Source organism: Solea solea, chromosome 1, assembly GCF_958295425.1.
Source record: "Solea solea chromosome 1, fSolSol10.1, whole genome shotgun sequence".
NCBI lineage: Eukaryota > Metazoa > Chordata > Actinopteri > Pleuronectiformes > Soleidae > Solea > Solea solea.
Window position 1 is genome coordinate 27,922,357 of NC_081134.1, and position 12,391 is coordinate 27,934,747.

A 12,391-nucleotide genomic window follows, 5' to 3' on the forward strand; every position below is an offset into this window, starting at 1 on the left:
CCCTACTACAAAGGGGATGGACAACTAAAAGCATTTTAACTGACATACGAGCAGGAAAGACACCTGTAAATTAACACCTGAACAGGCCTAACATTAAGTTTCCAAACGTCCCTGATGAATTTAAGGTGGAGTAACATTAACACACGTCGACTCAGCTATTTATTGATTATTAAACAATGTTGCTATCGTCCAAAGTAATCTAGCAAGCTAACACTCTGCTCCAACAACGGTAACTATGATGCATTAAACTATTAATTTCATGAACTTCCTCACATTGACATTACTGTACCTCTATCTTTTTAGTTTTTTGGACATAATTCCAATACAGTGTCATTAATCTTTTTCTTCGTCTCTGGGTCACTGTCCGGTCAGATTCAGGCAGCTGGCCTCTTGACCCCGCCCCCCTCACAGAGGGCAGGTACAGAGCAACGGCTCGTTGCACCAAGAAAAAAGGCTTCTGCATTATTTAATAGTCTTTGCTATGACTTTTCCTCCGTTTTCGGCGCCCCCTGTGGATGACGGCGCCCCTAGCATTTGCCTATACTGCCTATGCCCAGGGCCGGCTCCGCGTCTTTGTACGCAATGGAAAAGTTAGCGTTGAATTTAACGCATACATTTGTTTAAAGTAACTTCGGAACTTTCTCTATCCCGCAGGTTTGTTTTTATTCCAGGTGGACGACGACGACAACGTCATATCTGCTGCTAAACTCGTATTATTGTTTTCTTTCCTAAAGTTGGACGTGACGACAGGAAGTCGCCGTCGCCGTGTTCCGTAAAAAACGTAACCTCTCCTGTAAATACTCACCTTGTCCTCTAGGTGATGCGTCGAGCTCAGAGCAACTCGCCGCGCATCCCACCCAAGAAATACCACTCGTTCAGGGAGGCCCGGCACGTCAACCTTGACAACCTCCTGCGACTACCGGGCTACAAGCCACGCCCCCGCCCGCCCTCATACCCCGCCCACGTCAGCCCGTCCAGGGACCACCCCAATGTGCCTCGAATCCGCGTCACATGCGTCCCCGAGCGCAGCCTCACCCCCGACTACCCTCGGCCACTGATGCGCCGCCATAGCCCTGAGTACAGGGGGCGGAGCCCGGACTCCAGGGGGCGGAGCCCCGGCCGCCGGGTCAGTCGGAAGATAAACAGATGTCTCGCTCCTCGCCGCTCTGTCCCTTTACTTCTTTCTCGTCCTGATGTCTGTCCCGGTTGACTCACTAACCCCCCCCCGGTGGACACGTCTAACCTCTTTCACCTCTGGAATTTCTCGAACCAGGAGAAATCCCTATCTTTAACTCCTATCTTTTGTTTTTAAACGACAAAAACTTTTGGATAAAGACGAGAAAGTTCCAGTCCATTCTTCTTTCACTCATTAAAATATGATATTTAACCTCCTGGTGGCGCCAGAGTAAAGACCAGGGATTCATTTGGCTTCTGGAGCCAAAAGTCTTATGCACTAAAATGTACAATTTGAATTAATTTTACAGATGTGATGATATTTCATGTATTTAAACGTATCTGATGGATTTAATTTGAATTTAGCAACTGAAAAAGGTCAATTCCTCTCAGTTGAGGAGGTGTTTTTAATTTAAATTTTAATCTTTCTTCTTTCACTTTCCATTTCACAGGTGACTGACACTGTGTTAACCTCATTATTTTATATATTATATGATATTGCATGTTGTGGTTTGAACGGGTACTAACTCAAACTAACATCACTCTCTTTCAGGCTTAATACATATGTTTCCTCTTGAATTCCAGGTTGTTAAAGGGATAGTTCAGCAATTTTGTGAGTGTGGTTGTATGAGACAGAGTCAGGTCTCATAATAACATCTGAATCAGTGTCCGCTGTCTTAAGAATACATTTTTGCCTCTAATTCTCAACAATAGACAAGAAAGGGTTGTTTGTAAACCACTCACCAAACCCCAGAGAGAAAATTGGCAATTTTAGCTTGCAGGGACACAGGAGCTGCTGGTCCTCTGCTGCCTCATGTGGTCACTTTATGCCATTGAAGTAAATCTGAATGAAGGATTTTTAATACTGAAATGACAAAATAAGACATTTGAACTTAGTGATGGAGGCAGCAGTGGATCAACAACTCCTGTGTGCTGCACAGAATTTCTCTATGGGGTTTGGTGCAGTGACACAAACCTGACTTTCCAGTTAGAAAGGGCTATTTAACAGTGAGATAAACACATTTTTTTAGACATTATGGACTCAAGCAGGGGTACATTTTTATGAAATAACTTTCTACAACTACACTTAAAAACTGAATTCCCCCTTTTACAGTTTATTATACACTTGAGCAGTGTCAGCCATTTTTTATCTTTGCAGCAGTTTGGAGTGAAAACATGCTTCACTGCATGCTGAGTGACTGCTGTGTGTGTGTGTGTGTCAGGTGGAGGAGTTTTATAAGATGAACAGACAGACTTCTCCTGCGTTGCAGCACAAAGTGTCCAACCGGATCTCGGACCCGACGCTGCCGCCACGTTCCGAGTCCTTCAGCAGCGGAGGCATCCAGCAGGCCAGGACTCCGCCCATGCACCGCTCCGTCGAACCACAGGTGTGCGCTCTACCTCTGTGTGTGTGTGTGTGTGTGTCTCTCTGTGGGTTTGTTGACTTTGGTTGGACAGATGTGTTTGAACACCTGGTTGATTTAAGCCACATTACTTTCATATTTAAGATAATGTTTGTTTTATGTGTTTGACAGAAAGTTAAACAGGTAAACAAATAGTTTATCTTACATATATGAGTTATAAAGCTGACATTAGCCACTCTCTGTGGAAACTGGAAAGCAAATATTAGCTTTTTGTCCAGCTAGCTTGTTCTTGTTTGGATAAAAAGTGAAGAAAATGACAGGATATGTTTTGAAATTAGCTTGCCAGTCAACTAACTTAGCCATTAAGCTAACACTATCCACGCTCTGACGAAACTGAAACGCACTTAACTCGGTTGTGACATCATCACCAGTTGTGAGTTAACACTAGCAAGGTAACACACTATAAGTTTTTAAGTTTTTTTCAGTTTATATTTAGACTGTACATAGACTTGCATGCCTCTTATGTTTCTATCTTGTAACATATTCTGGAGCTGCTGAACTGTGAATTTCTCTGTGAGATGAATAAAGTATCTATCTATCTATCTATCTATCTATCTATCTATCTATCTATCTATCTATCTATCTATAATTGAATATTAGTATTTTCACCAGCTAGCTTCTTCTTGTTTGGATTGAAAGTTAAGTTTCTAGCTAGCTAGTCCCAATAACTTAGTTTCTGACAGGTTATCCATGTTTTGTCCATCTAGTCTGTCCTTGTGTTTCTGGATTTGACTGGATTAGCTTGCTAGTTAACTAACCAAGCTACAGAGCTAACATTAGCGACCCTGTGTAGAAACTGGAACATGTGTAGCTTGTGTTGTGACATTAGTGGAGATGTTTGAGACAATGTGGTCCACGCTAAAATAAAATGCTAGCTTTTTGACCAGCTAGTTTGTTATTGTTTGGATACAAAGAGACGATGCTAGCTAGCTAACCACAATAATGTACTTTCTAACTGGTTATTAGCTTTTTGTCCAGCTAGTCTTTGTTTGGATAGAAAAGTGAAGAAGTTAAGACATGTAATGACAGGATATGTTCTGAAATTGACTAGATTAGCTGGCTAGTTAACTAGCTTGTTATTGTTTGGATACAAAGAGAAGATGCTAGCTAGTTAGCCACAACAACGTACTCTATAGCTGGTTGTTTTCTGTTTGTCCAGCTCGTTTGTCTTTTTTTGGATAGAAAAGTGAAAAATATGAAACGATAAATACTATCTAAATTTATGTAGCTACAATGCTAACTTCAGTGACATATTGCTACTGTTGTTAGCTATGTAATAGCACATTATGTGAGTTTGTCAGATGGACTGGACTAGCCTGGTAGTTAACTTACTTAGCTATAACGTTAACATTATTTAACAGCTAACCTGATTAGCCACCGTCTGTGGAGACACATATCCTATTCTAAGTGCTTATTATGTTTGTGTATGTTAAACCTGTTTATGTTTACATGGAAAAGTGTGATTTTCTGACGGTGTCTGTTGTATTGAACACACCCTGACATGTGTGAGTCCTCCTATCCTCGCCTCCTTCATCACCTCCTTCCTCTCCTGCATCACCTCCTCCTACTAACTTGCATCCTGGTGTCATCTTGCACTGACCCGGCTCTTCCTCCTGTTCCCTGCCTGGTTTCTGCTCGTGTGTGTGGGTGTGTGCAGATGGCACACCTGCTGCAGGTCAAGGGTCATGGCCTCTCGGGCTCTCAGTCCCTGTATGACCCTCACGGTGTGTCCTCCTCTTCCTCCTCCTCCACCTCGGCGTCGCCCTCCCCCTCCCGGCCTCCCATGCCCCGGCAGAACTCAGACCCCACCTCTGACACCCCACCTGCCCTGCCCCTCTCCCGCCTGGCGCCCCCCCTCGACAAGCTGGACCGCAGTTCATGGCTGCGGCAGGACGATGACATGCCCCCCAAGGTCTCTGCATGCTGCGCCACCCGTGTGTGTGTGTGTGTGTGTTGGAAAAAACTTTGCTTTTTTTCTAAATTCTGTTTTCGTGTCTGTTTGCATGTTTTAATATTAACTCTTTATTTTCTGTGTTTTATTTATAATCTTAAAAGGAAAGATTTCAAGGCATCAACAATAGACTCGAATAAAACCTACGTCAGTTTAAGTCTAGGATGTCTTTAAGAACAACAGACTTAATAAACCACTCTCTCACACCAAACCCCATAGAGAAAAGCGTTGATTTTAGCTCACAGGGACACAGTAGCTGCTGGTCCTCTGCTGCCTCATGTGGTCACTTTTTGTCACTGAAGAATCCAAATGCAGGATTTTTAATGCCAAATTGACAAATTAAAACATTTGAACTTAGTGATTGAGGCAGCAGTGGATCAACAACTCCTGTGTCCCATGAGCTTAAGTCACTGATTTTCTCTATGGGGTTTGGTGTGGGAGAGTGAGTGCTTTACAAACTTAAGTTTCCTGTTGGAAAAGTCTGTCTGACAGTGAGATGAGAGGGATTTTATCCATATCTTAAGTGTTTTTTTTTTTTTATTAAAAATGATCTTATTTAAATGTCCACATGTTTTTTTCAGGTTCCTCAGAGAACGACCTCCATCTCTCCTGCGTTAGTGAGGAAGAACTCCCCGGGAAATGGACCTGGCCTCGGTCCTCGGGCCGGAGCTCACCTCATACGAGCCAGGTACGTCCATCAGTTAAAGAAAAACTACATTTTCAAGAGTAAACTTTTTAATTTACATGGAGAACTTCCTTGTGTTCACTTCTATTTATGTTCTAAGTTCAAAGAACACACACACACACACATTCACACCTCGGTACAGATTTCCTGCATGAATGACTGAATGAAGCGGCACTGTGTGTGTGTTGCCATAGCAACCCCGACCTGCGGAGGATCGACGTTTCCATGGATACGCCCCTAAAGAGGACGAGCAGTGGCAGCTCGTCCAGCTCCAGCACGCCCAGCTCCCAGGGAGGATCCAACGAGCGCGGTGAGCTCCTCACCTCTGTCGTCATGTCTGTCCTCACCTCTGTCCTCTGTCCTCACCTCTGTCGTCATGTCTGTCCTCGCGTCTGAAAATGTCCAAAAAACTGTCCAGAAAGTTTCCCACTGTCACACTGAAGTCTGTGCGTGTGTGCGTGTATGTGTGTTCAGGTCATTCAGCCAATCAGACTGAAGGCTCCACACTTTCATCACATGACACCAAAGACGATGGCAGAGAGGTGACACGACCGAGTCGACCTGCAGTGAGTACACACACGCACACATTCTCTCGCTCTCTCACACGCACACATTCTCTCTCTCTCTCTCTCTCACTCACACACACACTCACACACTCTCTAAACTAACTGTGTTGCTGTTCACTGTCACTCTCTTCCTCTCGTCCATCTGTCTGTCCATCGTTCTTCAGAGCTATAAGAAAGCTGTAGATGAGGTCAGTGAAGATTCTTCTCCTCATCCATGCTCTCTCCCCCCTGCTCTCTCTCTCTCTCTCTCTCCCAGTTCATTTTTTTTTGCAGTGTAGTTGCATGAGTTATGAGTCTGTGAAATATCTTTAACAACACGTTCACATCTTTATCTCACTGTTCACTCACTCTCCCGCACCAAAGTCCAGAGAGAAAATCAGTGATTTTAGCTCACAGGGACACAGGAGCTGCTTGTCCTCTGCTGCCTCATGTGGTCACTTTGTGTCACTGAGGTCAATCTAAACGAAGTTACAAAATAACACATTTGAACTTGCAGTCGTTTCTGCAGCAGCTTTTTTAATGTCCATGAAATTATTATAGATATTAGTCTACTCTCTGTCTCTCTGTCTCTCTCCCTTGACCCTCCTGCATTGAGGCCACTCCTCCTCCTCTGCCTGCATCATCCTGACTCCTCCCACTTCCCCCCCAATCAGCATAAATAAATGTAATTTAAACCAAGAACAAAACCCCACTTTTTTTCTTTTCACTGTGCACGTTACTGCCCTCCGGTGGTTACAGTTAGAAACTGCACGTCTTTTTTATATCCATTTTAATTAACCATTTTTAACCCTTTTTGCTTCATAAACAGAGGAAAAATATGAATTATATTGTTTATGTATATATATATATATATATATATATATATTTGAGTTTATAAAAATCTGGATTATATAAATTCAAGGTCCTGAAAATGTAAATTTATCACCTCAAACATTTTGTTTTGCAACCAAATTATTCTGATATTTCATGAGTTATTTTTAGTGATTTTATGTAAAAGGTTAAATATTTGCTGGTAAAACACGAGTAACCCTAACCAACACGATTTAAACCGTTTTTAGACATAAAACAACATTATTTTTGAATTTTTATTGTTGTTTTCTCCATTCATGTGTATAATATTATACACCAAGTTTTGATAAGAAAGGTGAAGAAATAAAATGTCATAAATTAATAAATGAGTATGAATCAAAATAGAAATAACAATAAAATAATTAAAATTACTTAAATGACTTAAAACAAGAAAAATAAGGTTACGTTTTTATTTCCTCATAGTATTATTAAACGTTTATCTTATACTAAATTAATTATTTATATATTAATAAAACAACTTAATAAAACTGTTAAATTAAATAAAAGTAAAACAATTTGAAATGATTACATTTTTCTTTCTTGTAACAAATGTTTATCAATATATTTATGAATGTATTCATGTATTAATTTATAAAGCACTGTTAAATAAAAACAGCTGCAACAAAGTGCTGTACATAAATTAAATAAAGATAAAAAAACACCATAAATAAACAAAGTGGTACAGTAAATTCATAAAAATGGGTTTCAGATCAAATTTAAATTAATAAAAGTGTCAAATAAAACACATATCCCCAAAAATAGGAGTCAGTCAGTCAGTCAGTCATCATCTACCGCTTTATCCTCTGCCAGAGGGTCGCAGGGGGTGCTGTGCCAATCTCAGCTACATCTGGCAATAGGCGGGGTACACCCTGGACAGTTCGCCAGTCCATCGCAGGGGCACACACAGATAGAGACAAACAACCATTCACTCTCACACTCACTCCTATGGTCAATTTAGAGTGTCCAATTTACCTATCCCCACATTGCATGTTTTTGGACTGTGGGAGGAAGCCGGAGAACCCGGAGAGAACCCACACACACACGGGGAGAACATGCAAACTCCATGCAGAAAGGCCCTTGTTCCAACCGGGGGCTCGAACCCGGGTCTTCTCGCTGCAAGGCGAGAGTGCTAACCACTACACCACCGTGTGGCCCCCAAAAATAGGAGTAAAAAGTGAAATACAAACAATAAAATCAGCGTTAAAAGATCATTATTAAGACTGAATTTACTATTGAAAATTTCCTTTATTTAAGCAGGACGTGAATTAAACTGTTATCAATACATTTTTCTTTCATCCATGAGTATGAGGATGAAACTTGGTGTTATTACGATGTTTTTACGATTTTTTTACGATGTTTTTACGATGTTTTTCCTGCGTGTTTCCTCAGGATCTCACGGCTTTGGCCAAAGAGCTGCGGGAGTTGCGTCAGGGGGAGGAGTCAAGCCGGCCGCCCGCCAAAGTCACCGACTACTCGTCGTCCAGTGAGGATTCTCACAGCAGTGAGGACGAGGAGGGAGAGGGTGGAGCCAACGATGGCACGGTGGCCGTCAGCGACATACCGCGCATCATGTGAGCGTGCGGGAGCTGCAGCAACAGCGCCCTCTGCTGGTTTGACCTCTGACCTCTGACCTGTTGTTGTTGTTGTTGTTGTTGTTTTTAAAGGCCGGCAGCGAGTCAAAGCACGAGCGAGTCGCTGAGCGCAGTGGGCGGTGGCCACGGCGACGGCAGCCACAGCGACGCGTATGGAAACAGCTCACAGGACGGAACGCTGATGATGCGTGAGGTGAGCTCATGACCTTTGACCTGGAGCACCGGGAACATTGTGTGTGTGTGTGTGTGTGTGTGTGTTTATCAATAGGTCAATTAAGATGATAGAAGGAAGGGAAGGAAGGAAAAAAAGAAAGAAAAGTGGCAAGGTATGAAGGGCGGATTGAAAGAAGGAAGGAAAGAAAAAAGGGAGGAAGGATTGGAGAAAGCGATAGGAGGAAGGCAGGAACAGAGGGAAAAGAGGAAGGATGGTAGGAAGGGTAGGTAGGAAGTGAAATTAAAGGAAAGATGAAGAAGATAAGACAAAGAAGGAAGGAAAAATATTGAATTTTAAAGATTTAAATATGAAGTTTATAATACAGACTTTTTTGTGCCAGAAAACACAAAAAAATAACAACTAAATGATCAACAGAAAACATTGAGTTTCAGGAGATTTCCTCACTGTGTGATCTGTCGTCATAGCAACCTGTATGAAGGGCCACCTGTCTCTGTGCCCACCCGCCTCCTCTAACATTCAGCCTCACACAAGGAAACAAACGCACCCTCTCACACAGCCTCCACCTGTCAATCACAGCCCTGGCTGCGCAGTAGCCCCTCCCACTTCTCTCTCTCCCCCTCCAGAGACGGAGGCGGAGCTCTGTCGCCAGCGCCGCCTTCTTCGGCCTCGCCGGTCTCTTCTCTGCCAACACCAATCTGCCAGATTTGGTGCAGCAAAGCCCCTCCCCCCTCGTCTCCCCAGGTCATGCCTCTGGGCTCCAAGTAGGTGGAGCGGCACCCAAATAATGCCCCTCCCCCTGAAACCCACTCACACCCTGTGACCCCACCCACCTGTCACCTGACCACAAACCTGTTACCACCTGGTGATTCAGTCGTGTTTTTTTTTTCAGGGCAGGAAATGAGCACTGAGCACTCACTCTCCCACACCAAAGCCCATAGAGAAAACCAGTGCTTTTACACCACAGAGACACAGGAGTTGTTGGTCCACTGCTGCCTCCATCACTAATTTACAATGTCTTATTTTGACAATTTGGCATTAAAAATCCTTCATTCAGATTGACACAAAGTAACCACACGAGGCAGCAGTAGACCATCAGCTCTGTACTCTGTACTAACTGTAACCGTGAGCTAAAATCACTGATTTTCTCTATGGGCTTTGGTGTGGGAGAGTGAGTGCTTTACAAACTTCAGTTTCCTGTTGGAACAATGGGTTTTAAGATTAAAATACAAAACCACATCTTATAATAAAGACTGCTTCAGGCAAGATTTGAAAGGTAAAATCTAAAATGAGTTTTAAACCTAAAGAAATCACTTTGTTGTGGCTCTTTTAATTTCCCGCCCTGTTGGACTCCACATACACAGATCTGCTCCCTCTTCAGCTCTGCTGAAGGAACAACCCGGATCCCGTCTCCTCCTCCTCCTCCTCCTCCTCAGTTTATCCCTCACTTCTCTCACTTTTCCAGCCTCTGTTCCTCAGCACATGAAAACAGACCACTGACCTGATAAAGGAAACACTCCAACTGAACCTGGATCACTTTTTATTATCAAACAACAAAGAAATAAAGGAAACAAAAAATGAAATTTTGACTTCAAATTTGAAAATAAAAGTGTTTCCTTTATTGCGGATGTGTCCTGTTGTTTCCCTCATCTAACCGGGCCTGAACCATGTGACTGACTGTAGCTTGTGTGTGTGTGTCGTCGACAGTACGGGATGGGAAGTGGCGGCGGCTCCAAGGCGTCCTTCACGCCGTTCGTTGACCCACGGGTCTACGGGACGTCACCGACCGATGACGACAAAGACTCCGCCTCAGGTACGTTCACGCTTAGACCTGAAATGACAGAGAGAAGACACTTCCTGTGTCTAAGTCTGTGGCCGTTTCTCAATACATAAGTAAGCAAGTATGTATGTATTGTTCTGCTGTTTGAACGGTGGCTGGCGCCAAGTGCTGCAGCCTCATTACCGCCACCTACGGTGTTGATAAATGAACATATGAAATACTTTTAATAAATGCATATATATTGTTATTATTTTCACATTTTAAATATTTAACTTCATTTATTAATTCATTTCTATTAAAATATACAATACAAATAATACAATGTGGAAAATAGATATATTACAGCATTGTAGAGTAGTATATACAGTGTTGGGCCTCTTACTTTAAAAAAAGTAATTAGTTATAGTTACAAATTACTTCTCCCAAAAAGTAATTGAGTTGGTAACTCAGTTACCACATTGTAAAAGTAATTAGTTACTCAGCAAAGTAACTGACATTCATTTTTATGTTCTATAACGCTATTACATTCTTTAACATCCTATATGTCAAAGATGTTTATAATACCTGAATGAAGAATAAAAACCCTATGTACAGTATTTTAGAGCATTTGGTATTTATTTGAACTTTGAATTGAAGGGCACAATTGACACACAAATCTTAACTTGGGTAAAGAGAAACAAAGGAAAAATGTGGCCTTTCAGTAGTGCAAACCTCTGTATCTGTATACCATTGCACAATGAACAGGGCACTATCCATCTCTAAAATATTCAGTAAAGTAACAAAATGAAATATTGAAAATAAACAATATTCACACACTTTGCATTCAAATACTAAACCAATACACACAAATGCTTCATTAAGTTAGAGTTGCTCGAGGTTGACGTGGACAAACTCCTTTTCCCCGGACATAGTGTGCACGTTGTAATGTTTAATGCTACTGACTTTTATTTTGATACACTGGAAATAGGAAGTACGTCATGACATGCTAGGATGTAAACAAACAATAAAGTGTGGCTAGTAGTGATGTGTCGTTCGTGAACGATTTGTTCAAAATGAACTAATCTTTCGTATGACTCGGGAGTAATGAGTTGTCTCAGTGAGTGATTCGTTCATTTTCATGCAGTACCTTCCTTCGCCACATGGCAGGCAGCTGCATAAGTTCAGTCAGCAGGACAGGAAACAGAAATGATTAGTTCAGGATTCACTCAACCGAGTGGTTCGTTCATTCATTTTCATGCAGTACCTTCCTTCGCCACACGATGGCAGGCAGCTGCATAAGCTCAGCAGGAAAGGAAACAGAAATGATTAGTTCAGGATTTACTCAACTGAGCGTCCATCCTCAGGTCACATGACAGCTACCTAGTCATCGTCGTGCTGTTAAACAACAATGGCAGGGAGGAAACAGGACACAAGTCACTTGTCACTTTATTGTGGTGTGTATTTGCTTTCCTAGGGTTTCATATGGGTTGAATAGCTTGTGGCATTTTGTCTATTATACTTTGTCAGCTGAAGCAAACGATGTTGTCTTCAGTGTTAAGTGTTTGAGAACCGTGGTCTTTTTTACAATGCCCACAAGAGGGCTACAGCGCCACCCGCTATAAAAATGAACGAAATGACTCAAAAAAAGATTAGTTCAATTTACTGTCCGAGAGTAAAAGATCTGAGTCAGTAAAAAGACTTCCCATCACTAGTGGCTAGCAGAAGCTCCCAAGGAAACTGCGTGTATCTGAATTTTTTGACGACATAACAAGTCACAAGACACGTTGCATATACATTCTTTCCTTTTACCTCGGTAAGGGAGAAGTAGTGTCGATATTTCCACTTAAAAGCGTACAGTGAGACAGCGTGAGCAGGGCACCCGTCCACCCAGCCTATCATCATCGCATTTGCAACGGTGTCGTCAGCAATCATCTCCACCCCTGCTCTCTCCCGTCAGCTGATGTGTGGCTGTCAGATAGCCCGACACCGCTGCGCTTCATTCAACCGAATTGTAACACAAGTAACGCGCCACTTTACATTGTCAGTAACGGTAACAGCGTTGCAACGATAGGAAAAGTAATTAATTAGATTACTCCGTTACTGAAAAAATAACGCCGTTAGTAACGCCGTTATACTTAAACGCCGTTACTCCCAACATTGAGTATATATATATATATATATATATATATATATATATATATATATATATATATATATATA

The 12,391-nt window shown here is 42.2% G+C and overlaps 1 protein-coding gene across 13 annotated transcripts in view; it reads left to right on the forward strand.

Annotated features, from left to right (window-relative positions):
- The window catches only part of tnikb (TRAF2 and NCK interacting kinase b), a 42,194-nt gene that overhangs the window by 18,622 nt on the left and 11,181 nt on the right, over positions 1 to 12,391 (forward strand). For 4 of the 13 annotated variants that reach the window (XM_058623014.1, XM_058623047.1, XM_058623030.1 and 1 more), the window contains 10 exons: positions 818 to 1,126; positions 2,397 to 2,561; positions 4,255 to 4,509; positions 5,130 to 5,236; positions 5,428 to 5,543; positions 5,708 to 5,799; positions 5,964 to 5,987; positions 8,038 to 8,219; positions 8,313 to 8,433; positions 10,120 to 10,225. In XM_058623014.1, the coding sequence (XP_058478997.1) occupies positions 818 to 1,126; positions 2,397 to 2,561; positions 4,255 to 4,509; positions 5,130 to 5,236; positions 5,428 to 5,543; positions 5,708 to 5,799; positions 5,964 to 5,987; positions 8,038 to 8,219; positions 8,313 to 8,433; positions 10,120 to 10,225 (1,477 nt within the window). The remainder of the gene's footprint in view (positions 1 to 817; positions 1,127 to 2,396; positions 2,562 to 4,254; positions 4,510 to 5,129; positions 5,237 to 5,427; positions 5,544 to 5,707; positions 5,800 to 5,963; positions 5,988 to 8,037; positions 8,220 to 8,312; positions 8,434 to 10,119; positions 10,226 to 12,391) is intronic. The other 9 variants (XM_058623073.1, XM_058623081.1, XM_058623099.1 and 6 more) reach the window with 6 other exon arrangements.